At 45.1% G+C, this 23387-nt stretch overlaps 1 protein-coding gene across 1 annotated transcript; it reads right to left on the reverse strand.

Annotated features, from left to right (window-relative positions):
- Positions 1 to 1592: 1592 nt before the first annotated feature.
- Positions 1593 to 23364, reverse strand: scn4ab (sodium channel, voltage-gated, type IV, alpha, b). Its single transcript, XM_062439553.1, is given in 31 exon segments — positions 1593 to 1755; positions 1858 to 2103; positions 2233 to 2310; positions 4729 to 4873; positions 6319 to 6940; positions 7691 to 7961; positions 8047 to 8151; positions 8374 to 8511; positions 8594 to 8647; positions 8750 to 9034; positions 9117 to 9239; positions 10149 to 10322; positions 11539 to 11693; positions 12078 to 12186; positions 12267 to 12308; positions 12384 to 12559; positions 12639 to 12828; positions 14148 to 14504; positions 14643 to 14744; positions 14881 to 14952; positions 15043 to 15296; positions 16380 to 16599; positions 17501 to 17642; positions 17741 to 17804; positions 17927 to 18238; positions 19487 to 19578; positions 19704 to 19832; positions 20899 to 20988; positions 22236 to 22354; positions 22657 to 22785; positions 23226 to 23364. Coding segments are annotated over 31 exon segments (5244 nt in total). The 5' UTR covers positions 23358 to 23364; the 3' UTR covers positions 1593 to 1638.
- Positions 23365 to 23387: the final 23 nt, after the last annotated feature.

Raw genomic sequence — 23387 nt, forward strand, 5'->3', positions numbered from 1 at the left:
TCATATCAGTCTCATATCAGTCTCACATCAGTCTCATATCAGTCTCATATCAGTCTCACATCAGTCTCACATCAGTCTCATATCAGTCTCACATCAGTCTCACATCAGTCTCATATCAGTCTCATATCAGTCTCATATCAGTCTCATATTGTTTTCACTGGACCAATCAGTGTCTTTGTCTTTAGACGCCGGACCAATCAGAGAACAAGAATATCCTCCCTCCCACTCGTCACTCAGCAGCCTGAACAGAGTTTTCAGATGTCTTGAAGTTAAATATGTAACAGCTTTAGTATGGATCGTACAATCAGACATAATAATAATAATAATGATAATAACTTTATTTACAGTTATTATTACAGTGACACTTGTCCAGCTAAGTTCTTCAGCTAGTTCCCAGTTACACCACAGACTCAGTATCCACAATACAATAAACACTGTATTCATTAATCTTCATTAATCTTCATTAATCTTCAGGTAGTGCAGGTGAGGTGACTGAAGGCAGAGTGTGTGCAGCCACGTCTCTCATGTGACAGTCGTGTTCACTGTAGTGATTTTACACACAAAAACTACATGAAAACTAGAATCATACCCGGTGATAAAGCACTGTATAGAAGACAATGTTAAAAAATCTATCAGCGCTGCGTTCTGTCATTATTTAAAGTTATATGATGTCATTTTGAATTTCTATGACTGATCTCATCAATAAATTCATGTGATTCAAGTGAAAAGGAATCAATATATTCAGGGTTAATGTCACTGCAAGGCTTTCCTGAGTCTCTGACATCACGCTGACATCACACTGACATCACGCTGACATCACGATGACATCACGCTGACATCACGATGACATCACACTGACATCACGCTGACATCACGATGACATCACGCTGACATCACGATGACATCACACTGACATCACGCTGACATCACGATGACATCACGCTGACATCACGATGACATCACGCTGACATCACGCTGACATCACGATGACATCACGCTGACATCACGATGACATCACGCTGACATCACGCTGACATCACAATGACATCACGATGACATCACGCTGACATCACGCTGACATCACGCTGACATCACGATGACATCACGCTGACATCACGATGACATCACGCTGACATCACGATGACATCACAATGACATCATTCATTCCAGCTGCTGACCCTGCTGATGAAGGTCTGAGTTGGACTGAATTGATTATTGATCGGCAGCGATCAGATGACTCTGCTGGTCTGTGAACGTTTGATATGAAGTGAAATTAAAGATGATTATTAAACGTTCACTTGTTCAACATATGCAGCAACAGTTTCTACAGAATGTCGGCAGGTCTGCTCTGTGATTGGTCATCTTGACTTGTTCTTGGTCTGAGAGTACTGATGACATCATAGCGGTCAGGTAAGCGTCATTAATATCCTGCGTTAGTTTAAATAAAGTTCAGATGAAAAAAAACAGCATCAAATGTTTGTCATGTTCAAAGCTGAAGAAGCTTCAGCTGCTCCCAAAGGAAATGTCCTCAGGTGAGTCCTTAGGTGAGTCCTCAGGTGAGTCCTCAGGTGAGTCCTCAGGTGAGTCCTCAGGTGAGTCCTCAGGTGAGTCCTAAGGTGAGTCCTCAGGAAGCCACGATCAGACGATAGACTCCCTCAGGTTCTCATCTCGAAGGAAGTCACGCATGTTGAGTGGCGGCGCAGCGTGGAGGAGAAACTCACTCTGAAGCTCCACCCGTGCAGCAGGAGCTGGACCCTCACCTGAGACCGGTGAGACCGGTGAGACAGGTGAGACCGATGAGACAGGTGAGACCGGTGAGACAGGTGAGACAGGTGAGACAGGTGAGACCGGTGAGACAGATGAGACAGGTGTCCTCAACTCGTCTCCGTCTCCGTACAGCTGATGGATTCGTTGACAGAGGAGACCTTCTGTCTCTGGAGGCGGTTCATCGCCTCGCCGTCCCTGCGTCTTCTCGCGGTATTTGTAGGACGCCAGTTTGAGCGTCCGCTGCAGCAGGTGCTTCCTGTACGCTCTCTGGATCACCCTCGCTGCCACCTCTTCCTGTTTCCTCCGCAGGGTGCTGCTGATTGGTTGATACGACACCTGCAGTAATATATCAACACATCAGTTTCTATTGATCCGTCATGTTCTACATTATATTGTACTAGTGATTTAATGATGAAATATTAAACCAGTAAACATTAAGTTTAACAGCAGATGATCAGTTCAAACCTTTGAGGGATTGTTGGCCATGAACTTCTCCTCCATGCTGGCTTTGAGAGCGTCCATCCCTCCTGAATCACCCAGCACCTACACACACACCAAACCACACATAACACACACACACACATATATATATATATATAACACAACATAAAGTAACACGGGGCAAAGCATCGCAACATAAAATATCACATCACATGTCGTCAGATTGTCTTTGTGGTCGTAGCTAAATGTGCCGGTTTAGAAATATATGAACATGTTTTTCTTTAGCATCTAAATTCTGCAGTAAGAAGAAAAAAAGAGACTTTTTCACCTTTTTGACCCGTTGATTACAGATTTCTGAGTTTACGAGGTGCACCTGAATGCACCATGGTGTGACATGACTGCAGGCTGTTCATATTCTGACTCATCTCTTCACTAACATTCATTCATTCTCAGTGGCGTGCACAGACATTCTGGGGGCAGGTGCTCAGTGTAAAATAAGGGCACTTTGTGCGGCAGGTGGAACTGTCGGCTGTCTTATTATAGCAGTACAAACAAAAAAACATTACAGTTACATGTTGAATGTAATTGCATATTTATTTATGTCAATATGTTAATATTGACCTTTCAATTGGACTATAGCACTGATCAGTCAATCACTGTTGTCTTATTTCTCTGGAATATAAGCACATGAGGTTTTTAGCAAGTTAGGCAGCTACAATCAGTGGTGTAGTGGTCCCTGGAGAAGTGGGTATACTCTACATTTTGCCCTTTTTTAACGCAGACCAGAAAAACGCCCTGTTTTAGAAACAGTGATGTAAGACTCTATTTAGTTTACCCAAACATCCGTCAGTAGTATTTGCTCATCATCATTTCTGCTGCTTGATCTCAGGGAGGAAGGATTATGAAATGACTAAACCAATACAGGCCCACAGACTAGTGAGAGACCACTATGCATTGTGAGTGAACTATTAAGGAATAAGGAATGACACCTATTCTCTCACTTGGCAAGTCAGTAGTTTCTTTTGTAAACTGTCTCTTTGAACAGCTGATTAGCAACAGATAGTGTGGGCCTGATGTGCCACTATTATAAAACTAACATGACCTGATCAGGAGCAGTTTGTAGGTATTAATGGTCACACAGGCAGCCTGCATGGATGTACAATATAAATGAGGCAAACATGGTGTTTAAGTTATTGTTTGAATATTTATTTAAATAAAATACTTCAGATCTGAATTTGACAATGCATCCTCGTTTATATTTCACCTTAGATTAAAAAAACACATAATTCTCTTCCACACATCAAAATCAATCAGATAAACTCAAAAGTGCTTTAATAGAAACTGTCATGACAGCTTTGTGACTTAAAGAAGATGCCTCGTCAATTAGGACAGCTAATGTAAGGATGATGCTATAATGCTAATTTAAGGATGATGCTATAATGCTAATTTAAGGATGATGCTATAATGCTAATTTAAGGATGATGCTATAATGCTAATTTAAGGATGATGCTATAATGCTAATTTAAGGATGATGCTATAATGCTAATTTAAGGATGATGCTATAATGCTAATTTAAGGATGATGCTATAATGCTACTGACATGTTGCTCTGCATCTCACTGGCAACATGTTGTATTATTTGTGTTGCACTGTTCTCTGTGTCCAATGTTTCAGAAGTTACCCAAACTAGCAATCTACCTAAACTTACCGGTTCATTGCATATCCTAAAGGCTAATCATTTAAAGTAAACGTGTAAAAGTAAATTCGGTTAGCAATATTTACCTCGGCATGGCCCGCCCTTCCCTGCCTCCGATTGGCTCATCAGTTTACTGATTAGATTGACAGCGTGTACTAGCCAATTAGAGGCAGAGTAGCGTGGGTGATAGCTTCACCATCCTAGGAAAAAAATAGGCAATTTGGCTCGCAGATGGAACTGAATGGTGCATCAGGGGGGATTTAGAAGTGGGTATACACAATGCTGACTGAAAATTATTATTATCACACGCTTTTAATCGTCGAGCATTTATAGATTATCATGTCAACATGGACCACACACAGTACACTGTTAAAAAAACAAAAAAACTTTCAAAAGGGCACTTGCTTGGTCCAGAGGGCAACGGGCAGGTGCTATAGCACCACCTAGGGTCTATCTGTGCACGCCACTGTTCATTCTCCATCAGCCATTAATCATGTTTGATTCATCTGATGGAAAACAGTCACATTCACTGTTTTATGGTCCAGAACGTTTGATAGAATATAAAAAACACAACAACATGTTTTAATGCTGATTTTGGAATGAATAAAAAAGATGCATTTTACTTCCATGTTTGTATACTCTGAGTCACATTAGAGAAAGTCTACAGTATGTAAGGCTTAAAGGAGGCTGATGGAAATAAATGAATGTTGGGAAAGTCAGCTGACGTTACCTGAGTCAGCTGACGTTACCTGAGTCAGCTGACGTTACCTGAGTCAGCTGACGTTACCTGAGTCAGCTGACATTACCTGAGTCAGCTGACGTTACCTGTGCAGTGAGCGCCAGCAGGATGTCCAGACAGTGGATCTTGTCTCCAGGAACCAGAGGCAGATCCATGTGGATCAGTTTGATGGTGTTGGGTTTGGGGATCCTCAGAGGATCCTGCAGTGTGTCGCAGAAATCTGAAAGTTTACTGTGGAAACAAAAGAGTTACTAAAGTTAACTGAATATGTTTTATTATTATTATTATTATTGATCCATAATGACTCAGATTGAGTATGTATGGAAGTGTGGAAGTAAATGTTACTGTGTTAGTGGGAATGGTGTAAAAATAAAAGAGTGGATGTGGAGTTATAAAACTGGTTGAGAGAGAATGTTGTGGCGTGTGATTCATGTAAAGTGTTGAATGAGTAGTGTGAATGTTTGACATGTATGTGTTACGCTTATGTGTTTGTATTAGTGTTATGTTATGTCATGTCATGTTATGTTATGTTATGTCATGTTATGTCATGTTATGTTATGTCATGTTATGTCATGTTATGTTATGTCATGTTATGTTATGTTATGTTATGTCATGTCATGTCATGTCATGTTATGTTATGTTATGTTATGTCATGTTATGTCATGTTATGTTATGTTATGTTATGTTATGTTATGTTATGTTATGTTATGTTATGTCATGTCATGTCATGTCATGTCATGTTATGTTATGTTATGTTATGTTATGTTATGTCATGTCATGTCATGTCATGTTATGTTATGTTATGTTATGTTATGTCATGTTATGTTATGTTATGTCATGTCATGTCATGTCATGTCATGTCATGTTATGTTATGTTATGTTATGTTATGTTATGTTATGTCATGTTATGTCATGTTATGTCATGTTATGTCATGTTATGTTATGTTATGTTATGTCATGTTATGTCATGTTATGTTATGTTATGTTATGTTATGTTATGTCATGTCATGTCATGTCATGTCATGTTATGTTATGTTATGTTATGTTATGTTATGTTATGTTATGTCATGTTATGTCATGTTATGTCATGTTATGTTATGTCATGTTATGTCATGTCATGTTATGTTATGTCATGTTATGTCATGTTATGTTATGTCATGTCATGTCATGTCATGTTATGTTATGTCATGTTATGTCATGTTATGTTATGTTATGTCATGTTATGTTATGTCATGTCATGTCATGTTATGTCATGTTATGTCATGTTATGTCATGTCATGTCATGTTATGTTATGTCATGTTATGTTATGTCATGTTATGTTATGTTATGTCATGTTATGTCATGTTATGTTATGTTATGTTATGTTATGTCATGTTATGTCATGTTATGTTATGTCATGTTATGTTATGTTATGTTATGTTATGTCATGTTATGTTATGTTATGTCATGTTATGTCATGTCATGTTATGTTATGTCATGTTATGTTATGTCATGTTATGTTATGTTATGTTTGGGGAGAATGAGCAGTGTGACTGTATGGAGGGTGTGTGTGCACTTTGGGGTAGACATGCTATTTCCTTGTTTTGTTTTGTTTTCATTGAATGTAAAAAATGATAGATAAAAAAGCAAATAAAAATAATTATAAAAAAAAATAAAGACTCAGATTAAGACTGACTTGTACTGGATGAACTGCGACGCGTCGGGGTCGAACTTCTCCCAGATCTCATAAAACATCTCGAAGTCATCCTCGCACAGCGGGTCGCTGCTCTCCTCTGTGGCCACGTTGAAGTTCTCCAGGATGATGGCGATGTACATGTTTACCACCACCAGGAAGGACATGATGATGTAGGTGGTGAAGAAGACGATGCCGAGCCCCGGGCTGCCGCAGTCTCCTCTGACCAGCGTACCCGGATGCTCCGCGTTGGGGTCGCAGTCCGGAGGCGTGTTCATGATGGGAACCAGCAGGCCGTCCCAACCCGCCGACGTCGTGATCATGAACATGCAGATCATGCTGTTCCCAAACGTCTCGAAGTTAAACATGTCGTCTATCATGGCGCCCTTCCTCACGTAGGCGAAGTTCGACATGCCGAAGATGGAGAAGATGAACATGATGAGGAAGAGGAGGAGGCCGATGTTGAAGAGGGCAGGAAGTGACATCATCAGGGCGAAGAGCAGCGTCCGGATTCCCTTTGCCCCACGAATGAGACGAAGGACCCGACCGATGCGAGCCAATCGGATCACACGGAAGAGCGTGGGCGAGACAAAATACTTCTCTATGATGTCAGCGAGGAGGAGACCTGACGGAGGAGAAGAAGAACACGTCAAACTCTTCTTCTTCTTCTTCTTCTTCTGCGATTTAACAAATCAACAGTCTCACCAGACGGTTAGTGTTCGGTACTTTACTCTAAATCTGTAACTCCTAAAGTATCAACACAAAAAGTCCCAAAAAAATGTTTCCCTATTTATTTAAAAACATTTGAAAAACAATATAAATGTATGAAAATACACTATAATTATCAAACACAGTTATACACAGTTACCTAACTGAATTTAACACACAGAAAAGGAGCATGAGGCGCCCTCCTGAACCTGTGAACCAATCAACCTGTCAATCACCACGTAGCCACGCCCTAATGCATACCCTGCTTTATCGTCACATATAAAATCAGGGAGGCCAAAATGTCCCAAATGAACATCATACTGCATTGAAGAAGGCTTTAAACTAGCGATTGAGACCATAAACACATTTTGAAAACGTTTACTGAGGTTAGAAATCAAGTGAGAAGTTGGTGAATTCTCCATTGACTTGTATAGAGACGGAAGTCCTTTTGACACCAAAACGGTCGCCCCCTGGTGGCCTTTTGATAGAATGCAGTTTTAAGTTACTTCCTGGTTGGCCTCATTTCAGAGGACCAGAACTCCCTGCCTGGTTTAACACATGAATCAGACCCAGAGTTGTGTTATGTGACCCATGAGCTCAACAACAACGAGTCTAATCGTAGCCGACCCTGCCGACGGGATAATGACATCATCAGGAGACGACTCACCTACGACGGACAAAATAACCACCACGAAGTCGAAGATGTTCCAGCCGACGGCGAAGTAGTAATGTCTTAGCGCGGTGATCTTGAGCGTGCACTCGGTGGTGAAGAAGATGATGAAGACCAGGTTGACCCAGTACAGGATCTGGTCTTTCTCTGGACTTTGCTCGTCCGTCTCCACCATCATCGTCACCATGTTGAGACAGATCAGCACCATGATGAAGATGTCAAACGGCTGCTGGGTCACCAGGTCAAACACCAACGCCTGGAACTTGTTCTGTGGGACAGGAAGAGACACACTTGAAGACGTTTCACACCTGGACACACAGGTTCAGACAGGAAGTGACCTCACGGCGCCTGACCTCGGGGCGTGGAACCGGTTTCTGAGGTTTCTTGGAGCCGAGTTTCTTCATAGCGTTGTAATATTTCTTCTGCTCCTCCGTCATGAAGATATCTGTTCCCCCCAAGTAAAGACAAGAGAGAGAGAGGTCATTATTCATCTGTCTGTCTGTCTGTCTGCCTGCCTGCCTGCCTGCCTGTCTGTCTGTCTGTCTGTCTGTCTGTCTGTCTGTCTGTCTGCCTGCCTGCCTGCCTGCCTGCCTGCCTGCCTGCCTGCCTGCCTGCCTGCCTGCCTGCCTGCCTGCCTGTCTGTCTGTCTGTCTGTCTGTCTCTCTGAGTGTGACACTTATCTTTGCTTTCTGCTGGTTGAAGTTGTCGATGATGACTCCGATGAAGAGGTTGAGGGTGAAGAAAGAGCCGAAGATGATGAAACAGACGAAGTACAGATACATGTACAGGTTGTCTTCGTAGATAGGCTGGGACTCCACCTGCATACACACACACACACACACAGTATGGTAACCATGGTAACCAGTAACAGTACCAGCAGCTAGCAGCTGATGCACTGACCTCTCTGGAGTCGACGGCCGCGTACATGATGTCCATCCAACCTTTAAATGTCGCCTGATGGAAACAAACACTGAGATCAGCAAAATAAAAACACATTGAAGTTTATCTGAAGTTAAACATCCCAAACTAATGGAGAGGTCACATGTTCATACTGACCACCTGCAGCAGCGACAGGTAGCCCATCCCCACGTTGTCGTAGTTAACCTTCGTGTTCTTCCAGCGGACTTCAGTGAAGTTCATCTGAATCAGAGCCAAACATTCGGTCTTGTTGTCGACGTCTTCGTGGTGAAAAGACTCGCCGGCCGTCTCGTTAAAGCAGTAATAAAACTTTCCTGCAAACAGGTTGACGCCCATGATGCTGAAGATCAGCCAGAAGATCAAACACACCAGCAGCACGTTAAAGATGGACGGGATCGCTCCGACCAGCGCGTTCACCACCACCTGACCACACAGACAGAGAGAGAGACGGGTCAGTACACCGCACACACCTGGACACAGAGAGACAGACGGGCAGGTGTCTCACCCTCATGCCCTCAAAGCGAGACAGGGCCCTCAGGGGCCTCAGAGCTCTCAGTGTCCTCAGAGACTTGATGGCTCCCAGCTCAGAGAATCCCAGCAGGTTGGCGGTCAGAGACACCAGAGACACCTGGACAATAAATCAACCTTTATTTATTTAGCACCACAACAGAAGACACCCGGCTCAGAGACAGATGAGAGTCAAGATGAGCAATATAAGAACAGGAGGAACGTCTGTAAACACCCGCCTGATTCACTCTGCAACTCTGGGACCTCCAACCAATTCAGACTGATATAAAAGAGTAGCTTCATTTATTCACATGGGCGCTTTTTAATAGTCAGTCTGATTACAGCAGGCTCAGTAATAATAAGTGTTTTGGGAAGATGATGAATTCATAAATCAGTTAAACTAGATTTAAAAGCAGCTTCAGGTTTGTTAAAATGTACATTTAGTATTTTTGTTGGTTTTATATCATTTGAAATGACATTAAACCATTTTATACCAAAAGTAAGACTGAATGCTCCTGAAAATGTCAAATGGTGTAACCACAAAAGAATGATAACTATTACATATTTTATCACCTACAGTGTATTTAAGTGGACTTATACTAATAATGACTTCATTTAAAACATGTAAATGTTTCCTGATCTCCATGGTAACCAGAGTAAATGTAATATTTAGAACAATTGTATTCCATTACCTTTATTTAATATAAAGTTATAATGTAAGATCATGCCAAACTAGTTGATATGGTGTTTTATTGACTATTTACTGTTTTTAAGCAAGTTGAATTATTTGGTACAAAGTTTTTATGGTTACACCACTTAGACATTTTTGCCATAATCCTCTAATATATTCTCTCTAAATGGATTAAAAGCAGAAATTTGATGCTGGGTCCACAAAAAAGAATGTGTGAAGTTATTCATACGTTTATTTTCACATTTTAACCCTTTACATTTAAATAAACCACATGGAGACATAAACACCTCACTGACCCGTCTGCATACAGGGCCCGTTGCTATGGTAACATGTTCTTACGTCTACGATGAGGAAGTCAAGCCAGCACCAGGCGTTGGTGAAGTAGGTCTTGAATCCGTAGGCGACCCACTTGAGAATCATCTCGATTACGAACACGTAGGTGAACACCTGGTCTGCAAACTCCAGCAGCGTCTTTATGACCCGACGCTGCTCCAGGTAGACGTCTTCAAACGCCTGTTCACACACACACACACACACACACAAACACATGTTAACACTGTTCACACACACACACACAAACACATGTTAACACTGTTCACACACACACACACACACACACACACACACACACACACACACACACACACACTCATGTTAACACTGTTCACACACACACACACACACACACACATGTTAACACTGTTCACACCATAGACTGTATATAAGAAATGGACGTAACATCCGTGACGTCACCCATTGGTTTGTGGACTGCTGCTCAGAGGCCAATAGTATCGGATCTGAGCAGCGCCATCTTAAAAATTTCAGGTGCATGCTGGGAAAAATAAAAACAGGGATTCTACTTATATGGGCATCAGGAGGAGCATGAGGCGCCCTCCTGAACCTGTGAACCAATCAACCTGTCAATCACCACGTAGCCACGCCCTAATGCATACCCTGCTTTATCGTCACATATAAAATCAGGGAGGCCAAAATGTCCCAAATGAACATCATACTGCATTGAAGAAGGCTTTAAACTAGCGATTGAGACCATAAACACATTTTGAAAACGTTTACTGAGGTTAGAAATCAAGTGAGAAGTTGGTGAATTCTCCATTGACTTGTATAGAGACGGAAGTCCTTTTGACACCAAAACGGTCGCCCCCTGGTGGCCTTTTGATAGAATGCAGTTTTAAGTTACTTCCACGTTGGCCTCATTTCAGAGGAGCGGAGCTCCCCGCCTGGTTCACACACACACACACACACACACACACACACACACACACACACACACACACACACACACACACACACACACACACACACACTCGTGTTAACACAGGTGAGTCTCACCTCCAGCTCAGTTAGTTCCGAATACTTTAGTATCAGAGTCTGATTGTTTCTTTTATGAATCAGTGACGCTCATCGAGCTGAAATCTGAGCTCTAATTGGATGATGATAATTTGTTTCCATGCCAACAGAAGAGAGGTTTTTCATTAGTTCATCATGATGTCACAGTGTTAAAAACTCACCTACGGCAGCCATATTTGTAGTCCGCTGTTAGCTACATGTTAGTCCTGTGGTTAGTTTTCCAGCGAGCTGCTGTCGGCCATGTTGTCTTCAAAGGTTAGTACTCACACTGAGGACCAATCAGATCTGACCTGCTCAGTCACATGGTCTGATGTTACAGTAACAGATTGAATGTTGACGTTAATAAAAGATAAAGAGTCACCAGAGCGCCGCTGCTCAGCAGGATCATGAAGATGATGAAAGACTCAAAGTAGTTGTGTTCAACGATGGAGTAACACGTTCTCCTGAAGTTAGACCAGACCTTCCCTCGGCCCTGGGACGTGTCTATGTCCAGGCGAGGACAGCAACGGTAACACTCTGAAACCACAAACACGCACACACACACACATATATACATACACACACACACACACACACACACACATATATACATACACACACACACACACACACACATACACACATACACACACACACACACACACAGACACACACACATATACACACACACACACACACACACACACACACACATATACACACGTATACACACACATTTACACAGACACACACACACACATACACACGTATACACACACACAAATATAAACACAGATTTTTATTGATTGATTGTGTGTGTGTGTGTGTATGTGTGTGTGTGTGTGTGTGTGTGTGTGTGTGTGTGTGTGTGTATGTATATATGTGTGTGTGTGTGTGTGGTTTCAGAGTGTATGTGTGTACCTTCAGTGTAGCAGTCCACAGGTATGTTGTTATCCTGATCTTCATCGTGGTCTTCCTCCTGGACTTCAGGGATCCTCTGGACCGTGCTGCAGAGCGACGACTCGTCACACTGAACAAACACAGATCGATTATTGATCGGGGATTCTATTTTCCCGCTCTTTATGAAACAGAGATAACTTTAGGATTTACTTGGGAGTGATGTTCTTCATCTTCATCATTATCATCATCATCATCATCGTCATCGTCATCGTCATCATCATCATCATCATCATCATCATCGTCATCTTCATCGTCATTTTCAGGCGTCTCAAAGTCTGACTCGGCCTCGGCGATCGGAACCTTCAGGGTGGCGATGTTGTTGTAGTTGCTAGGCTGCTCGTCATGGTTACAGTTGAGAAAGTTGACCTCTGACCCCGGCTGGTCCGAGGTCACAAAGGACAAAGCCAAGAACTCCTTTCTGTCGTCCTCGTCGCCGCCGGCCGCTAAAGACACAGAGAAAACATTCAGTATTCAAACCTCACAGACTGATGAAGTCCTGGTTCTGAGGTGGTCTGGATCTACCGCTCTGGTCCAGGTCCTTCTTCCCCAGCAGAGTCCAGACCTGTTCCAGGACCCAGGTCGTCACCCAGGCAACGGCCCTGTTGATCCGGTTTATGGCGATCTGCAGGTTGTTCTCTCCGTCTTCGTCTGGAGCCGACAGATTCTCACCGCTGAAGGAGCTGAGCAGCAGAGCCAGGAACAGGTTCAGGACCTGAAACCAGACCAGCAGAGTGAGGCGGGGGGGGGGGCACACCCACAGTCTGAAACTAAAGGAGCTTTCCCATTAAGGAGTTTTAGCTCTACTCTTCTCAGTGTTTCTGCATTTCCATCAGGGATAGTACCTGGTACCTGCTGCTGCTCCATCAGGGATAGTACCTGGTACCTGCTGCTGCTCCATCAGGGATAGTACCTGGTACCTGCTGCTCCTCCATCAGGGATAGTACCTGGTACCTGCTGCTCCATCAGGGATAGTACCTGGTACCTGCTGCTGCTCCATCAGGGATAGTACCTGGTACCTGCTCCTCCATCAGGGATAGTACCTGGTACCTGCTGCTCCATCAGGGATAGTACCTGGTACCTGCTCCTCCATCAGGGATAGTACCTGGTACCTGCTGCTCCATCAGGGATAGTACCTGGTACCTGCTGCTCCATCAGGGATAGTACCTGGTACCTGCTGCTCCATCAGGGATAGTACCTGGTACCTGCTCCTCCATCAGGGATAGTACCTGGTACCTGCTCCTCCATCAGGGATAGTACCTGGTACCTGCTTCTCCATCAGGTATAGTACCTGGTACCTGCTCCTCCATCAGGGATAGTACCTGGTACCTGCTCCTCCATCAGGGATAGTACCTGGTACCTGCTGCTCCATCAGGGATAGTACCTGGTACCTGCTGCTCCATCAGGGTTAGTACCTGGTACCTGCTGCTCCATCAGGGATAGTACCTGGTACCTGCTGCTCCATCAGGGATAGTACCTGGTACCTGGTACTTTTTTAGTATCTGCTCTGCCGAGGTTCCAATCGAGCCGAGCCGATACTAAATGTGACGTCAACAGACTGCCGGCCACTGATTGGTCAGAGAGTCACTGGAAGAGTCATGAGCCGTTATGTGTTTGTGTCGCGTATAAAACAAAGTCACAGCAGTTTAACGCAGCGTTGCTATGACGACCCCGCTCATGTTGAGGAGGAACTATGAAGTCATGGAAAACAACCTGGTACCAAAACCCAGTAGAGCAGAGCTAGAACTGTATAATGGAAAAGCCCCAAAAGTCAGGACCAGGTTCACTATGCACATTTAAATTGACATTAGATTTGCTGAAGGACTCTGGTGGGACTCTGAGGACCGGTGAGACCAGAACCAACATCTCAAAGACTGAGGAGGACTCTGAGAGGAAGAGGTCCAAACCAGTTCCAGGTGGAGCTGGTCTCATGTTGAGTTCTCAGCAGTCAGAATAATTCATAAATATGAAAATATAAATGTTATAAAACTGATTACTGGTTCAGGTCTGGTTCAGGACCTGGATCTGACTCACCACCAGGTTCCCGATGACCATGACCAACATGAAGACCATCAGGCACATGGTCTGACCCGCCACTTCCATGCAGTCCCACATGGTCTCGATCCACTCGCCGCAGAGGACCCTGAAGATGATGAGGAAGGCGTGGAAGAAGTCGTGCATGTGCCAGCGGGGCAGCTCGCAGTCCTCAGCGATGCGGCACACGCAGTCTTTGTAGTTCTTCCCAAACAGCTGCATGCCGACCACGGCGAAGATGAAGACGATGATGGCCAGGACCAGCGTCAGGTTCCCCAGAGCCCCCACCGAGTTACCAATGATCTTTATCAGCATGTTTAGAGTCGGCCACGACTTAGCCAGCTTAAACACTCGCATCTGGGGGTGAGACAGGTAAGGAGACAGGTGGTGAGACAGGTGGTGAGACAGGTGAGGAGACAGGTAGGGGGGAGACAGGTGGTGAGACGGGTAGGGGGGAGACAGGTGGGGATGTAATGATGCTGATGTCATACTGACCAATCGGAAGGAGCGCAGCACCGACAGGCCCTGGACGTTAGCCAATCCCAGCTCCACCAGACTCATGGTGACGATGATGCTGTCAAAGATGTTCCAGCCCACCTGTAACCATGGCAACAGGTCAATCTCACATCACCATCGACACAATGTCACCACGATGTCGCCACAATGTCACCACGATGTAACCACGATGTCACCACGATGTCACCACGATGATGCAGTGAATCAGCAGTCTCACCTGGAAATAGTAGTACGGGTCCATGGCCAGAAGTTTGAGAACCATCTCAGCCGTGAAGATCCCTGTGAACACCTGCAAGATGTCAGAGGTCAAGGGTCAAGGGTCAAAGGTCAGAGGTCAAGGGTCAGAGGTCAAACAGAAGCAGACTTTTTGGGCACTGACCAGGTTCCCGACACTCAGCAGCTCCTCAAACTGCGGCGTCATGGGGTAATGCTCCATGGCCATGAACACGGTGTTCAGCACGATACAGATGGTGATGCTGAGGTCGATGAACGGGTCCATGACGATGGTGTAGAGCCACGGCTTGAGCCACCGCCAACAGCCACAGCAGTTCCACTTCAGGAAGACGTCAGAGAAGGCGTACCAACATGGAGGACACGGTCTCTGGTCGTCATCAAACCCTGAAACACAGTGATACAACAGCTGAAGACAGCAGCTGGAGACGACAGCTGGAGACGACAGCTGGAGACAACAGCTAGAGACAACAGCTGGAGACAACAGCTGGAGACAACAGCTAGAGACAGCAGCTGGAGACAACAGCTAGAGACAGCAGCTGGAGACGACAGCTGGAGACAGCAGCTGGAGACGATAGCTAGAGACAGCAGCTGGAGACAGCAGCTGGAGACAACAGCTAGAGACAGCAGCTGGAGACGATAGCTGGAGACAACAGCTAGAGACAACAGCTGGAGACAACAGCTAGAGACAGCAGCTGGAGACAGCAGCTGGAGACAACAGCTAGAGACAGCAGCTGGAGACAACAGCTGGAGACAACAGCTGGAGACGACAGCTAGAGACAACAGCTGGAGACAGTGTTAGATAACTTTACTTTTAAAAGTAACTAGTTCCATTCCAGCGTTACTTTGTGATTCCTCATGTAGTTTTAGTCCAGAACTCCTTTAAATATAATGACTGAACCATCATCACACTACTTACATGTTACTGGAATGTTCCTGCTCTTATTTCCTCCCACTTATCTAAATAATGTGAATATTTACACCAAGTGAATGCTGTCCCTTCTGACCTGCCGTACAGGTGAGCAGTGATACAACCGCAGCACTTAGCAGGTGTCTGCCTGACAAAGAAGGAACGGGGAGAATTCAGGGTGGATTGTCTTTTCTTGTGGTAAAAAGGAAGCTACAGGAACAGTTGGAGACCCTTACCCTACTGGAGATGACAGAAAGTGACTTTATAGGTACAGACTTCATTGGAAATGAAGTGTGTGTGTGTGTGTGTGTGTGTATGTGTGTGTGTGTGTGTGTGTGTGTGTACCATCCGTGGCAGTTTGATCTTGCTCGTTTACATCTGCAGTTGATGATGAATCGTCTTTCTCTGACAACTCCGCGCTGCAGTTTGCCTGTTGTAATAAACACACACACACACAAAATCACACACACACACACACACACACACAACAGACAAATCATTGGATGTTCATCAGCTGTTTATGTGTTGATTAAGTTCTGTTTATAGTGGTCTGTTAATAAGCAGTTATTGATAAAGTGGTTTGGACAGTCAGCTGACCTCCTCCCTCTTCTTCAGGGCCTCCAGGATTTGGGCGTACTCTTCCTCCTTCCGTTTGGCATCGGCGATGCTTGCCTCGTTCTGATCGGCGTACGCCATGGCAACCACCGCCAGGATCAGGTTAATGAGGTAGAACGAGCCGAGGAAGATCACCACCACGAAGAAGATCATGTAGGTTTTACCTGCCGCACGCAGAGTCTGACAGACAGACAGGTGAGAGACAGACAGGTGAGAGACAGACAGGTGAGAGAGACAGACAGGTACAGAGACAGACAGGTGAGAGAGACAGACAGGTACAGAGAGACAGACAGGTGAGAGAGACAGACAGGTACAGAGACAGACAGGTGAGAGAGACAGACAGGTACAGAGAGACAGACAGGTGAGAGAGACAGTCATGTACAGAGAGACAGACAGGTACAGAGAGACAGACAGGTGAGAGAGACAGACAGGTGAGAGAGACAGACAGGTACAGAGAGACAGACAGGTGAGAGACAGACAGGTACAGAGAGACAGACAGGTGAGAGAGACAGAGAGGTGCAGAGAGACAGAGAGGTACAGAGACAGACAGGTACAGAGAGACAGGTGAGAGACAGACTGGTACAGAGACAGACAGGTACAGAGAGACAGACAGGTGAGAGACAGACAGGTACAGAGACAGACAGGTACAGAAAGACAGACAGGTGAGAGAGACAGACAGGTACAGAGAGACAGACAGGTGAGAGAGACAGACAGGTACAGAGATACAGACAGGTGAGAGACAGACAGGTACAGAGAGACAGACAGGTGAGAGAGACAGTCATGTACAGAGAGACAGACAGGTGAGAGACAGACAGGTACAGAGAGACAGACAGCTGAGAGAGACAGACAGGTGAGAGAGACAGTCATGTACAGAGAGACAGACAGGTACAGAGAGACAGACAGGTGAGAGAGACAGACAGGTGAGAGACAGACAGGTGAGAGAGACAGACAGGTGAGAGACAGACAGGTACAAGAGACAGACAGGTAAAGAGAGACAGACAGGTACAGAGAGACAGACAGGTGAGAGAGACAGACAGGTAAAGAGAGACAGACAGGTACAGAGAGACAGACAGGTCCTGACCAGCTGGAACAGGTTCTCCCAGTAGTCCTGGGTCATCAGTCTGAACAGAGCCAGAAACGCCCAGCCGAACGTATCGTAGCTCGTGTAGCCGTAGTTTGGATTCCTGCCAACTTTCATACAGATGTAACCCTCCGGACAGACCCTGAACACATCATCATCTTCATCATCATCACCACCACCATCACCATTATCATCACCATTATCATCACCATCATCTTCATCATTATCTTCATCACTTACCCTGCGTCGGAGCTGTTTCCACATAGCAGAGCATCATTCGCTCCGGGGAGATAATAATGGTTTTCTGTCAGACAGTCAGACATGAAGATGTTACAGCTACAAATGTCATCATCATCATCATCATCATCATCATCATCATCATCATCATCATCATCATCATCATATTCTTCTTCATCATCATCATACCGGGATTTTTGATGTACTCTTGGAAATCAAAATTGCTTCCTGTGTCGTTGCCGTAGGTGTAGTTGCCAAGGTAACTAGTGGTGAAGTTGCTGGGAGTCGTGTGGTTGCCGAGGTAACCAGTAGTGAGGTTGCCGGGATATGTGTGGTTGCCGAGCAACAGTGGCGACATCAGGACACATTTTTGCCTCAAGTTTCCCATGAAGAGCTGCAGACCAATCAGAGCGAAGACGCTGAGGCAGAAGACGGTCAGGATCATGACATCAGCCATCTTCTTCACTGATTGGATAAGAGCTCCGACAATCGTCTTCAAACCTGAGAGGGGCGGAGTTTAAGACATAAACATGATGACACGTGACTGTTTGACTCACTGTTTGTTTATAACGTCTGCCAACAGTCAGCAACACCCACCGGCCACTTTATTAGGTTCACCTGTTCACACGGCAGCATGTAGACGAGCTGCTGAAGTTCAAACTGAACATCAGAGCGAGGAAGAAAGTTGATCTACAACCATCTCAGGGTTTACAGAGGAGGCTCCCAAAAACAGGAGACCGGGTTCCCCTCCTGTCCAATAAGAACAGGAAACTGAATATCACCAGAACTGGACTGTAGAAGACTGGAGAACCGTTGGCGGGTCTGATGAGTTTCTGCTGCCACATTCAGATGGTCGGGTCAGAACATGGAAGCATGGATCCATCCTGCCTGGTATCAGCGGGTCAGGCTGCTGCTGGAGGGGTCATGGTGGGGGTGGGGGGGGGGTTCCTGGCACACTTTGGACCCCTTAGTACCACCTGAGCATGGTTTAAACAACACAGCCCACCTGATAACTGCTGCTGACCATGTCCGTCCCTTTAAGACCACGGTGGACCATCTTCTGATTGAGACTTCCAGCAGGATAACGCTCAGATCCTCTCAGACTGGGTTCTTACAGTTAGAGAACTTGTCATGTGGGTCTGCCTCTTTACACCCTTTACTGTGCTCCAAGCTCCCACGGCATGAACCTACACTCAGGCCCTCTATGAACCCAATGGTTAAGCACTCCTTGAAGGTCTGGCTCGGTTCAGATGAGTATTTTCACTCAATAATCTCTATCCCCTCTATTACAGGTGGATCTTTCAGTGCCTGGACCAACAGCGGTCTGGTCATATTAAAGGATTTATATGTTGATCATAGTTTTGCATCATTTGAGCAGCTGAGATCAAATTAAAAATCCCTAACTCACTTTTTTAAATAATTGCAACTTCACAGCTTTGTATCTTCATATTCAGTTAATTATCCATCATTACCGTCCAGTTCTCTCCTTGAATTGGTTTTAGAGCTCAACTCTAAAAAGAGTATCAGAAAAATCTATACTTTACTCAACAATTACACGTTTAAAAAGACAATGGAATTAGATACAGAACTTCCTGAAGACATATGACAATCAACATTAGATTAGATACACTCATCTTTAATTTGTGTAAAACATGCACGGTGGACCTAATAAAGTGGTCGGTGAGTGTTAAAAACACACACACACACACGCACACACACACACACACACACACACACACACACACTGACCTGGGATGACTGTGATGGTTTTTAGTGCACGAAGAACTCTGAACGTCCTCAAAGCAGAAACATTTCCCAAATCTACGAACTCTGTCAGATATCTGAAACACATTCATCATCATCACCTTCATCACCACTACCATCATCATCATCACCACATTCACCATCACCTTCATTTTCACCATCATCATCATTATCATCAACATCAGTGTGCATTGAGACTTACGCCATGCTGATGACCATGAAGTCAAGCCAGTTCCAGGGGTCTCTGAGGAAGGTGAAGTCTCCCACACAGAATCCTCTCGACATGACTTTCACTGAAGCTTCCAACGTGTAAATTCCTGTAAACACGTATCTGCCGGACCACAAAAACATCCATTAGACACCCATCAGACACCCATCAGATACCCATCAGACACCCATCAGATTCCCATCGGATACCCATCAGACACCCATCAGACACCCATCAGACACCCATCAGACACCCATCAGATACCCATCAGACACCCATCAGACTCCCATCGGATACCCATCAGACACCCATCAGATACCCATCAGACTCCCATCGGATACCCATCAGACACCCATCAGATACCCATCAGACACCCACCAGACTCCCATCGGATACCCATCAGACACCCATCAGATACCATCAGATTCCCATCAGATACCCATCAGATACCCATCAGACACCCATCAGATTCCCATCGGATACCCATCAGATACCCATCAGATTCCCATCAGACACCCATCAGATTCCCATCAGTCACCCATCAGATACCCATCAGATTCCCATCAGACACCCATCAGACACCCATCAGATACCCATCGGATACCCATCAGTCACCCATCAGATACCCATCAGACACCCATCAGATACCCATCAGACACCCATCAGATACCCATCAGATACCCATCAGACACCCATCAGACACCCATCAGATACCCATCGGATACCCATCAGTCACCCATCAGATACCCATCAGACACCCATCGGATACCCATCAGACACCCATCGGATACCCATCAGTCACCCATCAGATACCCATCAGACACCCATCAGATACCCATCAGACACCCATCAGACACCCATCAGATACCCATCAGTCACCCATCATACACCCATCAGATACCCATCGGATACCCATCAGATACCCATCGGATACCCATCAGTCACCCATCAGATACCCATCAGACACCCATCAGATACCCATCAGACACCCATCAGATACCCATCAGACACCCATCAGACACCCATCAGATACCCATCAGTCACCCATCATACACCCATCAGATACCCATCGGATACCCATCAGACACCCATCGGATACCCATCAGTCACCCATCAGACACCCATCAGATACCCATCGGATACCCATCAGTCACCCATCAGACTGGTAACGTGCTAGCTGTTAACTCACTCCACAGTCTTGCTCCATGCTGGAGGGTCGCTCATCGTCATGAACACACAGTTGGTCAGAATCGTCAACATGATGAAATAACTGAATAAAGTTTTACTTTTAAGGAACAAAAAATATCAACAATAACTGAAAATCTGCTACTTTATTAACCAATCAGAGAGCAGGACAGGGTGACATGTATTAACCAATCAGAGAGCAGCACAGCGTGACATGTATTAACCAATCAGAGAGCAGCACAGGGTGACATGTATTAACCAATCAGAGAGCAGCACAAGGTGACATGTATTAACCAATCAGAGAGCAGCACAGGGTGACATGTATTAACAAATCAGAGAGCAGCACAGCGTGACATGTATTAACCAATCAGAGAGCAGCACAGGGTGACATGTATTAACCAATCAGAGAGCAGCACAGGGTGACATGTATTAACCAATCAGAGAGCAGCACAACGTGACATGTATTAACCAATCAGAGAGCAGCACAGGGTGACATGTATTAACCAATCAGAGAGCAGCACAGGGTGACATGTATTAACCAATCAGAGAGCAGCACAGAGTGACAAGTATTAACCAATCAGAGAGCAGCACAGTGTGACATGTATTAATCAATCAGAGAACAGCACAGGGTGACATGTATTAACCAATCAGAGAGCAGCACAGCGTGACATGTATTAACCAATCAGAGAACAGCACAGGGTGACATGTATTAACCAATCAGAGAGCAGCACAGGGTGAAATGTATTAACCAATCAGAGAGCAGCACAGGGTGAAATGTATTAACCAATCAGAGAGCAGCACAGTGTGACATGTATTAACCAATCAGAGAACAGCACAGGGTGACATGTATTAACCAATCAGAGAGCAGCACAGCGTGACATGTATTAACCAATCAGAGAACAGCACAGGGTGACATGTATTAACCAATCAGAGAGCAGCACAGGGTGAAATGTATTAACCAATCAGAGAGCAGCACAGGGTGACATGTATTAACCAATCCGAGAGCAGCACAGAGTGACAAGTATTAACCAATCAGAGAGCAGCACAGTGTGACATGTATTAACCAATCAGAGAGCAGCACAGGGTGACATGTATTAACCAATCAGAGAGCAGCACAGGGTGAAATGTATTAATCAATCAGAGAACAGCACAGGGTGACATGTATTAACCAATCAGAGAGCAGCACAGCGTGACATGTATTAACCAATCAGAGAACAGCACAGGGTGACATGTATTAACCAATCAGAGAGCAGCACAGGGTGAAATGTATTAACCAATCAGAGAGCAGCACAGGGTGACATATTAACCAATCAGAGAGCAGCACAGTGACAGAAAGGATATGAGTGGATGAGGATCCTGATGGAGAAGATCCTCAGACGGCTAAACGGACTCAGCAGGTAACAGGCGGGGTCGGCGTTAAACCTGAAGATGGTGTTTCCCTTACTGAGCACGATGAAGGTCTGCAGACAGACAGGTCACAGGTCAAACAGACAGGTCAGACAGACAGGTCACAGGTCACACAGACAGGTCAGACAGACAGGTCACAGGTCAGACAGACAGGTCACAGGTCAGACAGACAGGTCACAGGTCACACAGACAGGTCACAGGTCAGACAGACAGGTCACAGGTCAGACAGACAGGTCAGACAGACAGGTCACAGGTCACACAGACAGGTCACAGGTCAGACATACAGGTCAGACAGACAGGTCACAGGTGAGACAGACAGGTCATAGTTCACACAGACAGGTCACAGGTGAGAGACCTTCTGTGATTGGTAGAAGGGATCCAGCTCCTCCAATGGGGTGTTGAGTAGGTCAGGAGGCGGGTCCCCGTAGATGAATGGGATGGGCTTACCAGCCTCCAGGTCACTGGCTGGTTTAGGCAGGTCATCCTCTGCCACCTGTCAATCAGAGAACCAGCCAATCAGAGAACCAGCCAATCAGAGAACCAGCCAATCACAGAGGAGAGTTTGAATCAGAGTTAAAGAAAATGAACATTTAATCAAAATAATAAAATATGTGATTAGTGATATAGATCGTTAATTGGTCCATTGATCAATCAGTGACCAGCTTGGCTGCATTTATATATTAATATAGTTATTTATATTATTTATATATTTATATTGTTATTTTATCCAAAACTGCTGCAAAACCATCAGGACTAATTTGTTTTTTCACAGTGACACATGAGGCTGCTCTCCCTGCTGATTGGTGGAGGAGCTGCTCTACACTTGAACTAATGTGAGACATGAACTTCATTGATGATGATATTTGTTCTCAGTGTGTTGAATGTTGTCATTGACAGCTGAAAGGTGATCAATATGTTTTGTACCTCTATGTTCTTCTCCTTCTTCCTCTGTTGCTCCTCCTCCTCGGCTTCATATCGTCTTTGGATCTCTTCCAGTGAAGCTGGCGTGAAGCGTCTGAAGATCTCCGTACCAAGAGGGGGCAGCAGAGGCGCCATCCTGGCATTCTGCAGGGTTAGGGTCAGGAC

The sequence above is a fragment of the Scomber scombrus genome, chromosome 18 (genome assembly GCF_963691925.1).
Source record: "Scomber scombrus chromosome 18, fScoSco1.1, whole genome shotgun sequence".
NCBI lineage: Eukaryota > Metazoa > Chordata > Actinopteri > Scombriformes > Scombridae > Scomber > Scomber scombrus.